At 34.9% G+C, this 22134-nt stretch overlaps 1 protein-coding gene across 4 annotated transcripts in view; it reads left to right on the top strand.

Moving 5' to 3' along the window:
* The window catches only part of LOC134534815 (inner nuclear membrane protein Man1), a 48086-nt gene that overhangs the window by 8771 nt on the left and 17181 nt on the right, over nucleotides 1-22134 (top strand). For 2 of the 4 annotated variants that reach the window (XM_063373415.1, XM_063373416.1), the window contains exons 3-8: nucleotides 1065-1255; nucleotides 4828-4865; nucleotides 11003-11170; nucleotides 13493-13736; nucleotides 17079-17273; nucleotides 19964-20114. In XM_063373415.1, the coding sequence (XP_063229485.1) occupies nucleotides 1065-1255; nucleotides 4828-4865; nucleotides 11003-11170; nucleotides 13493-13736; nucleotides 17079-17273; nucleotides 19964-20114 (987 nt within the window). Of the gene's footprint in view, nucleotides 1-1064; nucleotides 1256-4827; nucleotides 4866-11002; nucleotides 11225-13492; nucleotides 13737-17078; nucleotides 17274-19963; nucleotides 20115-22134 lie in introns of all 4 variants that reach the window. The other 2 variants (XM_063373413.1, XM_063373414.1) reach the window with 1 other exon arrangement.

The raw sequence follows: 22134 nt of genomic DNA, 5'->3' as shown, positions 1-22134 counted from the left end.
CTTAAAATATTAAATAACATTTTGAGATTAAACCACCTAAAATTAAATTTAATAATTCACGTACTGCTTTGTTTAGAAAATAAGTCTTTGGCATAACATTCCTATGAAGGCGTTACCAACATTTCTGAGTTACGAAATATGTAATACCTAATGTTTTTGATATAGGAGATATGTCAGTTGTAATAATATTTTTAAAGGATAATCTTAACGCTTTTCTATTAGAAAGATTATTTTACCTGTTAACATAACTCCCGACACTTACTTACTAGATGCGTTTCTGTCATGATTTGCAACTAACGCATCCTAGATGTGAGGTAAACTAGCACTGAAAGCTTCTGGCTTCTCTCTCCAGAGCTTCTGCTGACCCGCCTGACATGCAGGATGGCGGAATATAAACATTGGTTGAAACTATGCCGTCATCGGAAATAAATATACAACAAAGGAAGCGAATATCTATCGAGGAAAGAGCAAAATATTGTTTGATGTTTCATCAATAATTATATGCATTATTAATTTGTTGCATTACTGATTTATTGCATTGGATTTAATTTTAATACAAGAGCACGGATATAAAAAATCAAACAATCAAACAGTCAAAATTGTTTTTATGGTTTAGGGAAGTGAAATATACCACGGTTAACCTGAAAACCGTATAATCCGCACCTGGATAATCGGTAGTCTATTGAAATTACTTTCTGTATGAAATGCGATCTTCAGTTCATTATTAAACAATATACATGAGACAGCAACTACATGAGCTGCTATCTTGTGGTAACAGCACCAACTATTTAATTGCAGGGTCACGATTGATTGTATTGATTTCAAAATGTCCCAACGCATCAATAGAATGCACCTAACATTTCTTTGATGCTGTTGCAGTATTTTGCAAATGTATGAACTTCGGTTCATGCATGTGAAGGTCGCATAGCTGCAGAATTTTTTGGCGCAACTATTAGACGGTTGATCCTCGGGTCATTTTTGGGGCCGAGTCCGTGTGATCTTGGACTGAAGGGCATCAGAATGCAACTGGCAAATTATTTTTTTTCACCCTTGTGTGTCGGCAGCTTTGCATTCACGAGGAAGCCGCGCGAGCTGTCGATGGAGTTCAAGACGGAGGACGTGATGAGGACGTGGTACAACTCGCAGGCCGTGTCGATGGTGCTGCTGTGCCTGGCGCTGCTGTTCTTCGTGGCGCTGGCAGTCGTCTACGTCAGCGTGCACTCGCGCGACGGCGACAGCTTCTTCGACCAGGAAGGTGCGAGCAGGAGTGTTGTCACATGTTAGCTTTCTGCTAAATAGAAAGGCTTTGAATCGTAGTAAGGCTCAGTCTCACTCCATGTTGATTATTTTTTTTTAATCTTGTCAGTACAATTATTTAAGTGTGCTATTTCTGAAATTCCAACACGATACTTCCCTTGCATTGTGTCACGCTTTCATATACACGGATGTATGAGTTATAATTTTGCTTATAACTTGATGTGTTACTAGGTTGATTAAGCAGGACACAGATGTTTTAGTAGATATCTGCGAGTACTCGAAATTCGAGTTTCGAGTCGAGTTTTTTAGTAATACTCGAACTCGAGCTCGTGGCTTTTCAACAACTCGAAATTCGAGCGAGCTTTTATTGCACTGTACCTTTAGAAAAAAAAAGACTCATTATATCGGAATAAAAGTCTTACAACACATTATCCTTTACTTTATAATGTAACATGATCGACCGTATACATGAACACGTCATTTTTACATACCCAGGATTTACGAATTTCAGTGAATAATTTTTTTTAGTTCTATAATTTTCCGCATAGCATTAATGTATCACTTTCCCGCTTTATGCGGAAGCATTTCCCGCATTTTACTGTATAAAGGTTTAAATTGTCCGGGGTCTCATAATTTACGCCATTAAATGTGTGATATAAAGTCCCGTTTAAAATTTTTATGAAAGTTCCTGCCTTAGTAATGGCGCACGTAAATATAAATATGAAGAAAAGACAAATGAACAACAACTTACGAAGAAATATGGATGGTGTACCATAACTACAGTACAAACCCAATAGTTATCTTAAGATAATTACCATAAAAAGAATTAAAGATTCTTTGTAGATACCATAACTACTACAGAAGCATGATAGTTACCACATTTGCACTATAGTTGCCGTAATAACCGAGATGTGTATTTACCGTGATGGTAATGTATTTATTTAGGACATATTAAAATTAAAGAACATTATTGAAAAAAAAAAAGGATGTTAAATCTTGATATGTACGGTTGGCACATGTTGCTAAGAAATAATGCGATCTGAAAGAATGCAGTACTACTACGAAAAGTGAAAAGGGTACTCATGGATTTTTAGGTTATGGCAGTCTCTTTCGTTTTTCAGTAATATGGTCCGAAAATTAACAAGCATATCGGAAGTCAGCAGAAATGCCGATTCAACTAAATATTGGCAAAATCGGCTTCTTCAGTACAGCTCTACATTTGATGACATGAGTAAACATATTTCAGACTACAGGATATTGAAAAAGACTTTAAATTCCATGTAAGTTTATTGTGCGTATGTTTTTTTTGGAAGTGTAAATTGAATTAAGTAAAATGCTTCTATTTTTATTACTTTCAATTGATTAAACTTTAAAATTACAAGTTACAGATATTTGACACTAATTTTGAGGTTAAACAATTTTACTAAAGCTTTCCAGCCACACAGGTTGCCAGTGAGAGACGCTTCTCTTCAGCTGTAAACACCATCTCCAATCGTAGAGCTAATTTAACTCCTGAACGTGCAGAACAAATTATTTTTCTGCATGATAGATTGAAGAACAGAATTTAATACTCTATGACAATCTCGCTCAGAATTTTTGTGCCGAAAAGTGGAAATTTTGAAACAATGTGAATGTACTTTTCAAACAACATGATTTTTGGTGCTCAGTTTGTTGAAGCTCAGTAAGGACTCCAGAAAAATTGACAAGGATGAAATTATTCCAAAGATATGTTACATTTACACAAACATATACTTGTAAACTGTGGTTATGTTAGTTGGATGATATCAGTTACTAATGAACCAATAGAAAAAGGTTAGATTCAATGGCAAAAATGTTTTTTTTCCTAGCAGTGCAAATTATTAATGCACTCTGTAAATAGTTACCCAAAATTAATGAGCCCACTTCATTTTAATACTTTATTCAAACATTATACCTACTAAGTTTAAGGTAAAAATAATTTCCCAAAAGTGTAACTGTACCACAAAAGCTCAAGCTTCAAGAACTTTCAAGTAGGCTCGCTCGAGCTTGGCTCAAAGTAAAATTCTTAGGCTCGCAGACCTGTAATGTAGGTCTATCTATTTAGTAGTCTAACAATGATAATGGTTTCTTTTTTTATTTCCATATTTTTCTCAAAAGTTCTCACATTTTATTACTCCGTCACAGTAAATTTATGTGCAATAAACTTAAAAAAAAAAAAAAAAAAAAAAACCTTGAACTCGACTTCTTACTCGCGAGTATTTTAGCAAGCTCGCTCGAGCTCGACTCGAAGTGAAAATCCTCTGCTCGTAGACCCCTATGTTTTAGTTATTTGATGTTATTTTATGCACTACATTTATTATTTCATTATACCATTAACTTTATGTAATTGATATTAGAGCAATGAATCGTGTTGAGTTCAATCGGACATGCACCGCTGTAAATACGTGCCGGTGAAGCTGAGATGTCAGAACGACATGTCCCGTTCAGGATGCACTGCGACCGCGCCCAGCGGCGTCGACGTGGCGTTAGCATCAGATGACGACCAGGGATCAAAGCACCTGTCTCGATCTGTTTCCTCTTATTTTAAACCTCGAGGAGTGTTTGCCGTCTGAAGTGTCTTGCAGTTCTGCGGCTTGCTGCCCTGGTTTGAGGACTGTCGGCGGGGCTGCTCTTACGATACAGTCTGCTGCCTTGCACTTGCTGCGACAAGACTCCCTGCAGGTGGTTTGCACCTCGAATAATGTCTGTGGCGTAAGCCTCTCATAACATTTTGTTGTTCTGTTACAAATATTTTCAACAGATAATGACTAGGTGTAATAATGGGTGTAAAATGTTGTGCTAGTTTTCTTCATAGTTACCACTTTCACGACCTTTTTACATCCATTTGATTAATTTTGATGAATAGAATATCAATTGAAAATATTGACAGACCATTTAAATAAAAGGGAGGCAGCATGTTAAAATTTCAGTAATTAGCCCTTCGAAGTTATGATAAGAAATAGAAAATGTGAAACAAACCTTAAGGGATATTCACTTACCTGAATAAAACGTAATGCAGTAAAACCATGCTAAAATGTTTCTCATGTGACTTAGTTATACTATTAACAAGGAAAACTTCTGTAAAATGTTAACATTTCATATATTTTGCTGCAAAAACTTTTCAAACTTATTATTTTATTTAAAAAAAAAAACTTTCCTAATGTTATTTTTTATGAGTCATATTATGTGTAATAATTGCGATGAGAGTACAGCTTCTAAAAGTGTATGATTTACAAAGCAGTAGTCATTAATCATTGTTTTTTTCATTTATACAGTCAGCTCACAAATCCTATTCCAAACAGTATGTAGTAGAGCTTAGGGCTCAAATGGTCCATCCTGTTGTCACACCTATGATTTTATGGGTGACTCTGAATGTTGTACATCCTTGTTCTAGTTGTTGATGTAACATTTGTGTTAATTGGTACTTTATTAAATAACGTGTAACCATGTGCTACATTTTATATTTAATTATGTAATCATAAGTCCATATTTTCATGGATTTTTGGACTGTGACTGATTTTGGTTAATATTTTCTAAAATATGTTTTTACAGGTAATAGCTATCCTGTGTGCAAAGATGACAACAGTGTGGTAAGTAATTAGTCTTTTAATAATTTAATAAATTACTTTAGATTGCTAGTAAAATTTAAAATTCTTAAATACTATTGTGTACAAATAGTTTTCATTAACATTAATATACTGTGTAATATGTAACCAGCATTAATCAATAAAATATTCTAGTCAAAAGGTAAACTTCAATAAGAATAATAATTCTGAACTATTGTTACAATCTATGTACTGAATGATGTCAACTATGAAGAGTCGGTTGCGGACTTAAGAATACAAAATCGTGCATTTTTATCACTTAATTATGTATTTCACAATACTTGCAAGCTTTTCAAATGTAAAGTTTCAGAAAATGTATGTATATGTAGACTTCTTAAGTGTTATTTTTAGGTTAAAGTCCTTTTTGAATTTCCATAATTTCATTCAGATAGAAATTAAGATTGGTAATTAGAATTGGAATGGAGCCCTGAATCGAGGGAAATTGTGGAATCGGAGTCGAAGAAATGTGGAATTGACTTATCCTTAGTTATATGGTTAATTGTTTATTTTTATTCATTTATTGGCTGTTAATATTTTTATCTGTTGGGTTACTATCTAAATGTAGGTAAAAATTTACTAGCTTATATAATTTTGTAAAGTCCAACAAACATCTCATAATGGCTGACTTCCTGACCAGTTTTCTCGCCGCCAAGCAATAATGTTTGGTAATTACTGTGCATTTTGATGTTGCATGAAGACATATGTATAAATATTTCACAGCATGCTCAAAAGTTTAAGATAATTTAATCGTATTCATTACTGCAGTAAAATTATTATTTCTTTTACATCTGAACACTGGTATAGATTTACGTTCTCTTTTGATAGTATAAGCTCTAGCAGAATGAATATGTTTATATTTTAAAAATGTAATTTTTTGCTTTCAGTTAATACAATGTCTTCGCTTTTGAGAGTCATGGCTTCAAGATTCATAATTTTCAAGTTGATTAATGCATGCATACATATATAGTTCTGTTGAAAAATTTAAATTGTGCAACAGATTATTTTCTGTTGCAAGTGTAGAGAAATCAGCCATTAAAACTTCAGTGAAGTATAGATTTGCTTCATGTAGTAAGTAGTAATACGGATTTCGTTAATTGCCAGCAAGTGAAAAATTTAGACGTATGGAGGGTGATGTAAAGAACTGTACATCAGCATTGTTGATATCGTTATAGATGACATACATTCCTAGTAAATATATGTAGTGTTAATTTCTTAATTTATTTATGTATCTTTTCTTTTATTACTGAACTTTGAAAACACAATTTTTGTCTTTCATATCCTTGAAATGTTATAAAATTTATAAATCATATATTTATTTGTGGTAACCCTGGCAGGGCATAGAAGGTGCACTTGTATACTAATAATGTAATTACAGTAGAACCTCGATGATACGTTCCCGTTTCATACATTTTCCCGTGTCATACGCCGATTAATTTCGGTCCCGCCGAAAGTACTATATTTACAATGGTTTACTTTCCCGGAACATACACTTATAAAACCATTAATTTCCCGTTTCATACGTTTTTACGAAGCGGAAAAGTCCTAAAATCCACAAAAATTTTTTATATTCCTCCTTATAAACTCAGTTTTAATGCTTTTATTTTGAAAAAGATCATTGTTTACATTTGCAAACGTAAGAAAATAACTATCACACCATAGATATGGATAGTATCAGGAAGACTGTGCACTTTGCTAGTAGCATCTATGGCCAGCACCAAGCGAGACTAGTGGCGCAAACAAGAAATGATCATGAAAATGGTGCACGTGCTTTACCAAGGCACGGATCTCATATTTTGTGCAGTCGTTTATCTTTGAACTGAATATACCCGTTTGTTATTGTTTTTTTACGATTGGATTGTTTTGAATTTTACGTTTCTCAAGTTAAAATTTTATTGAAAATTGTTCTGTTGCATAAAGTTGTTTGTAAAATGTAATAAACAAGCAAAAATTTCTGATTTTTTTTTTTACAATAGCCTAATTTTTTTAATTTCTAATTTAGTCTTGGTGACTTTTCCCCCCCTCCAAGAAAGGACTTCATAACATTTTTTAAGGCCACTGTTTCTCATGTCAGCTTTACTTGATTATGGACTGTATTTTACATTTCTGGTGGTTTTATTATATGTATAATATAATGATGAATTCATATCTTTCATTAATATAATGCAATTATTTACACATATATATATTTATGTTTAATCTGGCACTGTGCTGATATGCTAGATTGGAAAAAAATTTCGTTATTGCCATTCCCTTTTCATACACTTTCCCGCATCATACACCATTTTTGTGCCCTCCGTTGAAAAGTGTATGACAGGGGTTTTACTGTATTTTGGGGTCAAAAACAGAAAATAAAACCTTTAAAAATTCCTAAATTCTTGCATAGGCATGGATATTGCTTTTGCCGAAAGTTAATGTTACTTATCATTTATATCTGGAAGTGATTTTTCTGGTATCCTGTAATGTTATAGAGCAGTAAATAGACTTACCATTATCCAGATAAAAATCTATATAAATAAAAATATAAATGTTTGTTTGAAATCTTAAATCTCCGAAAGTTCTTCACCAATTGATTTGAAATGCTGGGACATTTCATTAAAATACGCACATGTTTTATATACTTAAGTCACACCTGTATCAGGTAAAAAGATTGATAAAAATATAGATCGGTAAAATATATAAATTAATATTTATATGTTAGTCTTCTGTTTTTTGAAGATATAGTTAGGAAGATGTATACAGGGAGATAGAGAGAGGGTGATATACAGATATATAGAGAGACTAGCTGCCCGACCCGGCTTCGCACGGCTATACTAATGGAAATAAATTAAGCCACATCTCCCATTTACAGTAATGGTAAATAAAAAAAAATTCAGTGAAAATTTATTACAATGCTGTATAATGTACCGGAGAGAAAATGAATAGCACCGATGGTTTCCCGATCGTGCACGCAATGTACAACTGATGTACCCGTACTTCGCTATGGCAGTCTACAGGCAGATCACTTTTGCGCCGCTCATTATACATGCCCCTCCTTGTGGGCCAGTTGCCATGGAGACGCAGAACGCATGAACAATGCAAAATCCTGTTCTCATGCAGACAAAGTACCCACTGTTGCCTGGTTTTAACCACCCATGGGATCTAATTTTCGGAAAATGTCATCCTGCGTAACATAATGAACTTTACTGTGAAGTTTCAAGTCTGTAAAATATATAGTATACTTGAAAAAAAGGGCAATTTTTGATATTTAAATTACCCGCAAAATTTCAACGGTGATGAGGACTGCACTAACAATGAAATAGTCGTTGCCATAGAGACGAATGAAGCATCAACAAAGCAACAGCTGTTGCCATGGTGATTTCCTACCAAAAACTGGAAATTTTTATATATGTATAACGCCCCCGAAACTCCCCTTGGGATAAGATTTCCGCAGAATCCGTTCTTAGTGAGCGTCTACATCACAAAATGAGTAACTATGCTAAATTTCAAGTCAATCGGGTTTATAGTTTTAGAGATATAGTGATGAGTGATAGAGGTAGATACAAGTCCTTGTCAGAATTGTAACGGGAGAGGAAAATTATTGATGGTCCGAAAAATAAAAATAAATTAAAAATAATAAAAATAATTCTAGTAAAAGAAAAAAAAAACAAATTGAACACAGAGAGGGAAAAAAAAACAATAGTTTAGGTTTGCGATTTAAAGTGATAAAAAGTATTTAAATACTAATTGAACTCTTATGAGGGTACTGATTGCTTTGTTGTTAATATCACACGGGTGTTTTTTACTTGTATGGGATAATTAAGAATGATAAGGCATCTAGTGCGTGGCAACAATGTTAATAGGCAATAGGAAATAAACTTCTAGCGCCTGCGGCATTGTCAACACACACTTCGTACGTGTACTGCATGTTGTATCTAACACCCTCCAACGCATTTGATTCTAAATTGGACTTTTAGTAAGGATCCCTAATGTTATTGATAATATAATATAGCCTATAGCCCTCCTCGATAAATGTACTATCCAACACTGAAAGAATTTTTCAAATCGGACCAGTAGTTCCTGATATTAGTGCGTTCAAACAAACAAACAAACTCTTCAGCTTTATAATATTAGTTTAGATATAGAGATGTAGGGAGAAGTGGATATGGAAATGGATTGTGATTTTTGTATGTATAGAGGAATATATTGATTAGTGTTGGGCCGATTCCTAAAATATACCGATTCCGATTCCATTTTCGATTCTTAAATTAAAGGGTCGATTCTTCGAATCCGATTCCTTAATTTTTATATAATGACGTTCAACAGAGTAATATACTCAGGAAAAAAAGGTTGTTTATGATTTTAAAAATGTAATTGCGTTATGTTTCATTTTCTGTGCAGAAATTAACATTGTTAAAAATGTTAAAAAACATGTTCATTACCCTCAAGTTACGCTACCTTGAATTTCTAGCACAATTTGGCCTTTTAACCTTGCATATAGTTAGACGAAACACATGTTCAAACACTGCCAATAATCAAAGATGTCTTATGATTTAAATTGGAAATAATGCTATAACTGAACTAACTTTAGATACCTTACATTATCAACTCAGTTTATTTATTGTAAAAAAAGATGGTTTGTACAGTTAGGTTAAGAATTTTATTTTCAAGCACAACTAAACAATTTATCCAAATAATGACAATATAACCTCGTTTTTACATATTTCAAGGACTAGGACGAAAAAAAATAAAGAGGGAAATGTAAAAATAAAACTTTATTATCTCATTACGATGGAAACGATAAGAAACAAATATGCACCACACTAAAATAAATTGTCAGAGATGCCTACTTTTTAATATATTAACTAGAACTTAATTATCTCACTTGGTGAAAAGAATAAATCCATCCAGTCTTGCAGTTCTTCACAACCGTAAAGAGAAAATAAATTTTTGGTTCTTGAGTACGAAAGATCTGTGCATTTTTAAGCATCTCAAAATTTCCACATTTTATGGTGAGATTTTCTTACGCAAAATATTTAAACTCATCAAATAACTGTGTGTTAACATTTAATTCATTTCAGAAAATTATCGGAAACAATTCTGTTAAACTAACACAACTACTATCAAAATATTGTTTATGTTTAGTAAAAAAAATTTACGAACGTTTCAGCAGCAATGTTTGGAAATACAGTTTCGCCAACTGCCTTTCCAAAATATTTCTAATGTAAAACCAGCATCGCTGAACACGCACAAGAACGCCGATTCACAGCAATTTGGTTATAATGCTTTTAAACTTATTTTAATATGGTCACAGTAATCCACTGTGAATTTTGGTAAAATCTCATTAAAAAATTATTTAATTTATAATTCTTTAATGTTTAAAGTGTAGAGATGTGAAACATCTTAATTTTCACGTTCACGTTACCAAAGATTTGGTTCATGGCCGTATGGTTTACCATGGCAGGTAGCACAAACAAAAAATTAGGTTGTTTACAATGGTAAACGTAGCTGCCATGATTAAATAGTTAACATTTAGTAAATAAAATTTACTTTATTTTCTTTAAACATTTATGGTTTTGTCTAATTATTTTTTTAAGTTTTACTATTAAATGCAGTGCTGCTGCAACGTAATTTCCGAAAATGCTTTCGCTTTTAAGTGGGACAGTAGATACGACATTTGTACTGAAGGGAAAATAAATACGTTAATCACCGAAATTGATAAATCTCAGTTCCGTAAAAAAATCTTATTATGTAGTTTAAAAATTATATTAGCATACATTTTAATATTTTCTTACGTTGCGTAGGAGATGTATTTTGCAAACTTATAAACAATGCAGGAATCGGTCATGGTCGATTCCAAAACCATTGTATTCTGAATCCCATGATTATAGTGGAATCGGTGGAACCAACCGATTCCGGAATTGGAATCGACCCATCACTAATATTGATATTAATTGAGAGAGCTAGATTCTTTGTGTATGTGTACCTACTTCGAAAAAATTACAAAAAAGTTGAAAGAGGAATATCAACACATGCTGGGCATTAGCTAGTAAGGAATAAAATCACAGTCATGCAAAATTCAAATCTTGTTCTCTCCCAAGTGCCAACAAAAAAAAACAACAAAAAAACAACTGATCTTCTTCCAGACACCGTGCATCCAGAAAGAGAACCTGCGCAGTGCAGTGCAGCTATCACGCCTGTTGTTGGAAGAGCTGTCGAGACGTGCGGTCGGCGCGCAGTGCCGGTGGAAGTCTGAGCCTCCCGTCATGTCTCAGGAGGAAGCCGTCCTCTGGCTGGACAAGAACCATCTCTCCGTGAGTGCTTCCACTGTCTTGGATGGGGTTGCCAGTATCCCAAAAAATATTAAGGTATTCGTGAACATTTTGATATTCTGTTTGACACGTCAAAACAAATAATTGTTTTGATTGTTCATCACCCATAGATACAGTAAGTAAAATTCATTCACAAAATAAAAAAAATTAAAGAAACTTGAATGAAGCTTAGAAGATTTAAATTTGATTTTTGCAACATTTACTAAAAATACTTTTTATGTGTGACGAATAATCTGTGACTGTAATTAAAACTGATTAAAAAATATATATTTTATTTATTAGTTGGATTAACAAAAAATTCCCAGACTTAAAAATAAAAGTTATAGAAATAAAAAATGAAGTGGCACGGATGTAAGAAACTGGACATATAGAGCTGGGCCGATCACCTATTTTGCCGATCATGCCGATGCCGATCATCTGCTGCCGATCTTGCCGATCTTCTGAGCCGATTAGAGCCTTTCAAGTACCTCTGATTACACGTTGCTTTTGACGGATCACTATAAGCGGTGAAGTATTCCCAGACAAAACTACTTTTCATTGACATGATTACTTAAAAATCACGACATAAATTTCACGGACTAGCGATTATACAGGTAAGCCCGGAAGGTCTTGTCAAGCTTCTCAGACACCAGCGTGCAGCTGGGTTTAGGCCAAGGTCATGTGACGTAACATCTCCCGAGGCTTACTGCGCCTTGGCAGCAGATGGATAAAAATAGTAAACTCCCCATTATTCGTGTTCATTGGGACCCGCCGATGCCCGGATAATTGAAATTCTGTAAAAAAAAATAAATAATAAACCCGGATAATCGGTTAACGGTAAGGGCCGCCTTCGAATTGTTGTCTCGGCTTAAAAAAATACGGCACTGCCTAGCCATTAGTTCACTGTCATTTACAGCAGCCGAAGAGAGAAAGATAAGATCGTGCTGACCTTGTACACATAAATTTTGGGTAGCTCCCCACCCCCCTCCACCCCTTCGACCAGCCGAATGCCAGACAGACACGTCACTCGCCAGGCGCCTGCCGTGCGTTGGCGGGCGGAAAGTAACTCAGCAGCACGTGAAACAACATTCGAACAAACGGGAGACCGGAAGCAGAAGTCAGGACATCTCCCTCAAGTTTAAAGAGTGACAAATGTGACAGTTGAAAAGGGGGGGGGGGGGGGGCGACACAAAGGGTCGGTACAAACAGCGTTGCAGATTTTGGCGGCCCACGTGATGGCTTGCATTGTTTGCCGGCCGCCGGCCCGCGTGACGTTAATTTTAAGCGCTGACAATTTTAGCTTCTCTTTTTTTTCTGCACTTTTAAATCGTCCCGGATTATCCGATTCCCGTATTAGCGCGTCACGGAGTAACGAGGTTCTACTGTGGGAAACAAAACTCTTCATCAACCAGGTTTTTATACAAAAGAAAGTTAAGCTCTATTTCCCGCTAAACAGGATAAGAATATTAATTTCGCTAAACAAAACTTTCAATAGGCCATATTTAGCGAGAAAAAACTAAATAGATGAATTCCCGAAGAGTAGTTGTTTACTAACCACAAAACTACTAGCGCCATTAATCCGTACGAATTCCGTCGCACGACGCGCGTCACTCTAATCTCTGGCGTAACATAACCAACCTAAACAACAGTCGCCATTCGCCATTCCGGTAATATTAACCGTAAATGGTAAACCAATACATAGTTTTCGGTTCGTAAATGATAAATGACTTTGCAAATAGTATAATGGAAAATTATTTTACCGAAAGTACCGTAAATATACGTGGAAATTGATACTTAGGTATGTAACTGTTCAATGTTTATAAAACTTACGGTATTTGTTTACTTTATTGGTATATTTTTTTCGTGTGTGGTTAGTTTGAAATTATTAAATCCTATTATTTTTCGATGAATAATCAAATTTTCTTCCCGAAAAGTACCGTAAACAAACATGGAAAGTTGTTAGGTATAGGTAATTATTCAATGTTATAAGTTTGCAGTAGGAGACCAATGATCGGCTCAAATAATCGGCTACGTTTTGCCGATCATTATGATCGGCAAAATTAACAAAATCGGCCGATTATTACGATCGGGGATCGGCATCGGCCCGGCTCTATGGACATACATCCCAGAGGTTATGGTTCGAAACCTGGCTTTCATGAATTCCCAAATTTTTTCTAGGTCTGTCTTTACTTTTAAATTTCCTGGTGAGTTTTTTTGTGTGTTTACATCTGAAAATGACCTCATTGACAAGTAAAATGAAATAAATACATATACAGAGCCGCTAACAGTTTAGCAGAGAAGTGCAGCGGTATCGCTTGCTTGCAGGACCCACGTGAACTGGATACCATGCTGAAGAACGTGAAGATACTGTACCTGTCGAACCCCCAGTGGGGGGTGGACATAGTTCCCGCCGGCAAGGTGGAGCACCCCGGGATGGACCAGTTGGCGGACCAGCGGAGCCTGCTGACTCTGGGAGGCCTGGTGGTGCGTGACCCACAGCTGCCCCTCGGATGTTACCTCTGGCAGAAGCTGTCCGTCCTAGTCTTCTACGCCGTCATCCTTGCTGGGGGTGAGTTGTCGATAACGTGTTCCCCCCCGAGCAGCCACGAGCAATGAACGTAGCGCGCATGATTAGGTAAAAGTTTTTTGAGTTCGGCTAGAAATTACTGTATTTACCCGAATCTAAGACGACCTCGAATCCAAGACGACCCCCAAACCACAGCCTCATGTTTTCAGGAAAAATATTTTTTATTGTATTAAACACATGCCTACAAATTAGATATAAAATTGAAAATGTGAATGTTACAAAGGATTCCAACCACCACTTTTGAAATACTGTTAACAGTTTATGTACAAACAGAAATAAATACCTATATGGCTGGTACTGTAACTGTTGGAAACTGTTAAGAGTTTCATTATGCTGATGCATGTTTTTGTACAATAAACTAGTCTATAAGATGGGCGCCATCTTGTGCTATAGAACATTCCAAAAACATAGGTCGTAACATGTGCAGCCAATAACTACTGCACAACCCAAAAACATTGACCCCAAAATAGGTATGTTTACCTAAAAATCAGTGTATCTGAATCTAAGGCGACCCCTTTGTTTTGAATTATAAATTATGGTAAACAATGTCGTCTTAGATTCAGGTATATACGGTAATGCTTCTTTTAGTGACAGTAACATTAAATTTGGAATATTACTGCAAAAAAATGCATAGAATAATATTTGTATTACTGTGGATTTTCTGATAAAAATGGACATTGACAAATTTTGGTAAAACATTTTGCTGCAGTGCACAGTACATGTTTCAATTGTAATGGTGGAAGGTTGTACTTGTATGTCGTATCTATAGAGCTGAAATGGAATCATTGAAATTACATAGTTGCGGATAAATGCTACAAACATGTTTATTGGTGACAAATTGCTTTACTATCACGAACCAATGAACTTCTGTAATACCGTAATTTTTTTCATTTTTGTTTTTAAGTATTTGTAAGCCATGACCATAGACTAATATAACGTGAATAAAGTAAAAAGAAGCTATCTTTTGTGAGTGGTATTTTGATTGCTGCAAGAAGATGTACAAGAACATTAAGTTATAATTATTTTGAGCTGTATGTTTTGTGCAGCATGTGCCATATTTTACACAACCAACATTTAAATATGTGATTTTTATATTTTTACTGAAAGAATGTGTGAGTGCAAGTTAAGGTTGTGGGTGCAAGTTAAGGGTGCCATCTGGTCGGGGTGTATGTGTCACGGGAAAACTGTGAAATTTAAGCGGTGTCTGTAACATTATATGGCGGAGAAATGAAGATCAAGGTGTAATGCAAGTCCCTTAAGTGCTTCCATGAATATGTACCGGTTTTTTTTACGTCTACAAATTACTCCGAAAGCATTCCTTTTAGCCATTTTCACTCTTCTGAAAACACTGTTTAAAAACTTAATCAGAAATCAAAAGTACTTTTCGTTTAGCCCTCGGTGAACTCTTAAATACCTTTTGCAATTACTGTAGATCCTACTCTGATATCGTGAGTAGTTTTGAAATCCCGTCGTTCTTCCTGGCCCGGGCAGGTGGTGCCCTTAAGGTTAATTTTAATACAAGTTTGGAATCAATATCTTGGAAGTTTGGCACACTAAAATGTTAAACAATTCACATCCGGCTGCATTTTCCATGTAAATGTGTAACCATGCGTGATGTTTCAAGCAGTGTTCAAACAAATCAAATAAATGATTTTGGTTTTGGTTGTTAAAGAAGGTGACTTAGTGCTCGCATAGCAAGGCTGAATGCAACCTCTGTCAATTCACGTAATAAATAATCATTTAGTCACAACGTATGCAGAAATTTTTAAGTTTTTTAATTACTGGGATTATTCTGTTGAGGGCAGAATTGTGGTGTTCAAAGAATTGTATTACCTGCAATTAGAATGAAAAGTTAGTTCAGGAATATTAATAATATTGTTAAATTGTTTGATTTGTTGGTTGGGTTATGTTAATTTTGTTAAAATTGTGTAAAATCATTTAAACTTTTTTATTTAGGTTAGCTATGTTGGATGATCAAGGAATTTTATTTGTAAAAACATTCAATTTTCAGATATTTTTCTTCAAGGAGTAGTCTTCATTTTAGGAAATTATTCTTACACCTGAACACTCAAATCTATCTAGGGTCCTAGCCCTAACTTTGTCATGCACTTGATCAATTGAGACACTAAAATTATTGTTTTATTTCTTATCTATAGTAGAATGAACATGAATTAAGGTTAATGTTTTAAAATATTCATATGAACAAAATAGTTGGTGCCCATGAAAGGGCATTGGAAATTAAGATGCATCTTTTTTCATAAGTTGTTGTGTTAGCTTCATTAAAAATACTTTATAACTGTTTGACCTTTAGACCTGTGTGAATATTTGAATACGAATACGATTAATAAACTTATCGGATAGTTTCAAAGGCTTATAAATCAAGTCACAATTGATTTAACACCATGTGATACAGTAGCAGCTTACTTGCTGTACATATGTATGATAAAGTAGATGTTGCCACTCAAGAATGAAAATATATGTATAGTAAATGTAAATGATTGTTTAAGATTCCAAATGAAATTTGCTAAATTTTTTTTTAAATTTTGCTGAACTAAAATACAATTTACTTGGCTGCCGTTAACAATGAAAACTCATGAATAACTAGGGTTTAAATATGTAAATATGAAATCATTTAATCACCAATTTGGAAATACAGCATTAAAAATTTTTTAAACGTTTTTCATAAAATAAATTGCAATTGTTTCATGGTATTTTGTGATTCGTGAAGATTTTCTGGATCAATATATGTAGTAGCAGGTTGTAGAAAATAAGGCAAATAGAAACTGAAATGAAAGGTTGGTTAGGTTAAGTTAGTTTAACTACATAATAAGAAAAAAAAATTTATAATTTGCATATTTCAAAAATTATTTTCCTTATAATTATTGTCTCTGATTTGACTTAACCAATCGTTCTCTTTAGTATTATTTTATCTGAATTTTCCAAAAGTTTATTACATGACGTGAAAAAATTTTTTTTAGTAGTATTATAATTCTCATTCTTACTCTTCATATTCAATATTTGTATTCACGAATAATTTGATATTCATATTGTGTATATTCAAATTTAAAAAAAACTGGTATTCGCACAGGCCTACTCATCTGTACCTATCTGTATGATATGATTTATTTGTAAATTGGCTATATTTTCCCGTTAGAATTATAAGATTATAAATAACTATTAAAGTGAGCGTGTGTGTTAAATGCCGTTAAGTGAGAAGAGCCAACTCGACTTGAGGTGTGTGTGTGAGTGAGCATGTCCGGAGTGTGCTTGTGTGCTAAGGGAGGATTGGGGTGAAGGTTATCGGTTGTCCTGCCTGATCGCCAGGGGCGGGGGCGGTGTACGGGGGCAAGGTGGCCGGGACGTGGTACCTGGCCCGCCAGCGGGACCGCCAGAGGGCAGTGCACGACATGGTGCAGCGCGTCCTCACGCTGCTGGAGGCCAACCACCAGCCCGGGAGCCACGGCTTCCTCGCCATCAACCACGTGCGCGACCAGCTCATCCACCCCTGGGACCGCGACAGTGAGTGGTCGTTCGCTGCTGCTGCTGCTTTTGCTGGGCGGGATATCCCTAATTTTGTTTTTGTGTCAGATTTCGAATGCTTTCTGCTGCGACATTTCATTAATGGACAAAACTGCTGTAAAAGGGTTGTGCTTGTTTTTATCGAAAAAACTGACAGAAAAAAAAATTGACAAGGAAAGAGTCTGCGGTCTTCTCTCGGGGAAGAGGACGGTGAAGGGGGAAAATAAAGTATTCTTTTCCTTCGTACTTTGGTTAGATACAGTAGAACCCTGTTATAATGTTCCTGCATATAATGTTTTCCTGCTTATAATGTCATATTTTTAATGTCCCAATATTTCCCCCATAAGGACAATGTATTTATTTCCTGCTTATAACGTTCATAAATAGTGTAATTTCCTGCTAATAATGTTTGCTTTCTAACATTCAATAAATGGGGAAAAAATGTTTTTAAAACCAAATTATTCCGACACTTATGATAAAAATTTTCTTTTATGTATGGTTATGTTTACGATCACTGCCATACAATACATGAAGTTTGTTAAAATACAATTTTATGCAATATACTGAAGGTACACAATGTTTATAGTCACGTGTCAGTTGGCGCCCTTAGTCAACTCTTCTCTTCCTTGCCATTCCAGTGGTTATTCCGATGCACGTACATAGTCCTACGATATTTAAGTTGCCAACCATAGTTAAAAGTGTTTTCTATTGCTTACAAATAATATTTTTTTCCATTCATATGTAGGAATCCCAAAATTAAACATTTTCAGGTGGCGAAGGAGTAGACGTTCTCACTCTTAATGTTGTCATCATGAATCGTGAGACAATTTTACAAAAAAATGTGGCAGTGTATCTTTAAAGACAAAAAAAAATTTAACCATGAAACAAGACGAAGTTGAAAAATTGTTGGCTTGTTTCAGAAAATTCATGTATCAAGTATACTATATTTGGTTTTAACATTAAAGTTGTTTACATAGCTTGGTGAGTCCATTGGTACAAAGCTCGAACATTGTTAAGTGCTAAATTGAGATTTCCTGCTTATAATGTTTTTTTCTTGTGCTCCCTTGAAAAAACATTATAACAGGGTACTACTGTAGTGCAAAGGTGATGGGTGAGGGGGAAGGATGAGCCATATAAAGGATGAAGAGGGGAAAGACAGAAGACAACAGTGCTGACACTTATATAGCGCGACCCATATTTGAGGGCGACTCTTACTGTGAAAATGTTAGATTTTTTTAAACCAAAATTAAGGGTGCGATTGATACGCAGGGGCAACCCTTCTGCGAATAAATACGGTGTATCACCTAGAACGATATTGAATAAAAGAGGCAAAAGAGTACCACTTGTGGAACACCAAAGCATGCTACATGTATTTTGGAATTAAAGGTGTTAGTCGAAACATAAAAATTTCTAACACAATTCATACTTTGATAACAGTGTAAAAAATTTGTGGAATTTTGTAACCTCCTATAGTTCCAGATCTCATCCCTTTTTCTGCATGAATTTTTTTCCCCGCCTAAAATTTTCCCCAACCAAGATTACACATTTTGTCTAGCTCTTATTACAACATTTCTAAAGGGAGAAGAAATTTTCAATCTTATGATTAAAGTAGACCGGTGCGAATATAAATTTTTAGTTTGAATCAAATACAAATAGCAAATTATTTGCGAATACGAACATTGAATTCGAATAGTAATAATGATTATAAAAATCCCACAAAATTTTTTTTTCCTGCATCATGTAACAACTTCTGGAAAATTATTCTAATACTTAAGTGAAAGGTTGGTTAGGTTAATTCAACTGTAATATTTTAATGGAAAATGTCTCTTAAAATATTTAAGTTATGAAATAAAAAATTGTGTTTTTAAATTAAATAGGAATTTTTATTTAAGTATATTATTTGTTACTTTGCCAGATAGAATGATGAGACAGGGCAGAAATGTTATAGTATGGGACAAGGAAAACTCGGTAAATGGGCTGAAGTAAGATTTTGAGAACCCTAAAACCTTCAAGATACAGGAAGGTTCTGCACCACTTGGGTACAGACTCAGATGAAACATGCTGGGGGGGGGGGGGGGGGGGGGGATAACACACGACTCATCGCTCAACGTGTTGTCTGCTGGAACAGGTACATGCCATGCTATGTTAAGAGTTTTCCCGTTTATTAAGTTCAAAAAATTATTCCCTTTAACACTTCCATATATCCCTATGTTAATATTTCCCTTTCATAACGTTTGTCTTTATATATGCTTCCCGCATATAACGTTCAGCATTTGTGGGAAAAAATAAAATAATATGGTTTATCTTTAAGGTTAATTTTAAAAATTTACATATTTCCAAACGTTTAATACCTTATTGGTCCGAATATGAGGCGGCCATTTTTACAGAAACGAGAGATGCTAAAATTGGAAGACGCCTTATTTTCGCACCCTAGACGTCAGCACCGCTAACATTAGTTCCAAGCTGAAAGCTACAGTAGAAACATTGTTAAACAAAATGTTGACAATTTTTTATATTAACTAAAACATCGTTACCTCACACGGGGAAAACGATAAATCCACCCAATATTGCAGTAATTCAATTGTGGGTGGTGACGGCTTTTATAGACATATGATCAAAGGGCTGTACTGTTGCTGTGCTACCACCCTCGCGTGACTGGTGAATGCAAGGCTGTGTGTGAACGCTTGCAGAGCTGGACTGGGTATGGGAGGAGGCCGTCAAGTTCATAGAGAACAAGGAGTCACGGGTGCGCTGCGAGGTCCAGCACGTCGCCGGGGAGGAGTTCCGAGTGTGGCGGTGGCTGCCCCCTTACGGCCGTGGCACCCCGACCTCCACTTCCAGGTGGGTCGAAAACTCACCCCCGAGTGTTTCGTAATGCGATCTCTTCATGAAAGATGGTTCGTGCCACGTATGGTGCAGCACGATCCCTAACTGGATTTTTATTCTAGGGTTGAAAATAGTGATGGGCTGAATTCCAATTTTCTAAAATCCAAATCTCAAATTTGAATTCCAAAAGAGTACATAGAATCCACCCTTCGAAACCAAATCTACTGGTCAAGGGCAAGAAATTAAAATACGTAGTATATGTACAAGAAATAAATATAAATAAAATATGATGAAACAGTCAACCCCTTAAATATTTTTCACTAAGTTACCTTAATAATACATAGTGTAATTTTATTTATATAATTATATGTCAAATGTCAATATCTGGGAAATTGTAATAGGATAAGTATGAAAAAAAAATGGAACTAGTAAATTCCAGACGTCAGTGCTATGATTTTGATTTTACATTTCGTGCAGTATTTTACTTACAATTTTTTCCAATACTTTCCTTACAATCTTTTTCCTTGAATCACAAATCTTTTAATTAATAGAGATGTGAAGGTTCATCCCTAATATTTACATTAGGGATGGGATTTTCGAATCTTGGATTCGTCGAATATACCGAATCCTATGGATTCGAGGATTCGTAGGATCCGAGGTGGGATTCGAGGTGGGATTCGAGGTGGGTTTTTAAGAGTTTTAGGTAGTAATTGATAATTGTAGTGCTGGGCGAAGTTTGAAAATTTCGAACCGAACCGAACCCTTACGTTCGGTTCGGTTCGAAACCTCTTAAAATATATTCGAAAAACCGAACGTTCGTTTAAAAAAAAAATATGTTTTTCTAATTTTCTAACCCCCATTTGAGACCATTCACAAAACAGCTCAACAAAATTCTATTACTTGTAATATTCCGACTTTTATCGCATAATCGTCGCCTCAACAGTTTCAAGCGCAGAAAAAATAAAAATAAAATTATTAATCGTCGCATAACTCGCATAGCATTTTTTCATATGGGCGCGCTTTGTTTTTTGATTACTTTAGAGAATTTTGTATGCATTTGTCGTACTACGTAATATAAACTATCGTACAAATGCCAAAGGTATTGTATATTATACCTTTAACTATAGTGCGTGTATGAGAAGTGTTGTAAAATCACCAAAGATTGCGTACCCCATACGTTAAACTAAAGCGCATGTACGAGAACTCTCGTATTTCGGCTAAACTAACGTGATCAAGTTAACACAAGACAAATGCGGTAGGAAATGATTACGTAAATTACGTATTTTAAATTACTGGGATGTATTTATTTTCTTTGGCCTTTTTGGTTATAACAGTCAGGTAATGAAAATATTAATTTAATCTTGTGTATTAAAAGTACTGGTCCAGTAAATGTTACAGTACGGTACTAAGTTGACTAGCGTAGTCGCGGCAGCCATCATTATTTCTCGTGTTTTCTTTTTTCCGACGCCTTTTTCTATAACCACACTTTTTACGTTACGTTTACAATATTATTGTTCTTGAGGTGATTTGCGATGAGCAGGCTAACGTCGTTTAAGTTTTCCAAATGGAGAAAAGATAATGACGACCCGGATGACCCAGAACCACCCCAAAAAAACCGTCTAAAGTTTCTTCTAACGAGCAGCATTCTTCCAAGAAAACAGCAACTGCAGACAGCGGGTTTTGTAATGTAGATAGGTAACTTAATTCACATTCGCCTTTTTTTGATGTCCTATTAAAAAGTTTTACTTATTAAAAATGTTAGGTTATGTCTACCACAAAAATATGTAGATAGGTAACTTAATTCACATTCGTCTTTTTTTTTTATGCCCTATTAAAAAGTTTTACTTATTAAAAATGTTAGGTTATGTCTACCACAAAAATATGTTATGTGGCCTTATGCTGAATGTTCGTTATCTTTATAATATTTTTTTTAAATGAAGGTTAGTGTACACTTAAAAAGGAATATAGTCTTTTTGAAATTTAGATGTAACTTATTCACGAATTAAAAGTTGGTATATATTTAAGCTAAGCTATA

This window comes from Bacillus rossius, chromosome 8 (genome assembly GCF_032445375.1).
Source record: "Bacillus rossius redtenbacheri isolate Brsri chromosome 8, Brsri_v3, whole genome shotgun sequence".
Lineage (NCBI taxonomy): Eukaryota > Metazoa > Arthropoda > Insecta > Phasmatodea > Bacillidae > Bacillus > Bacillus rossius.
This window is presented reverse-complemented; position numbering and strand designations above follow the sequence as displayed.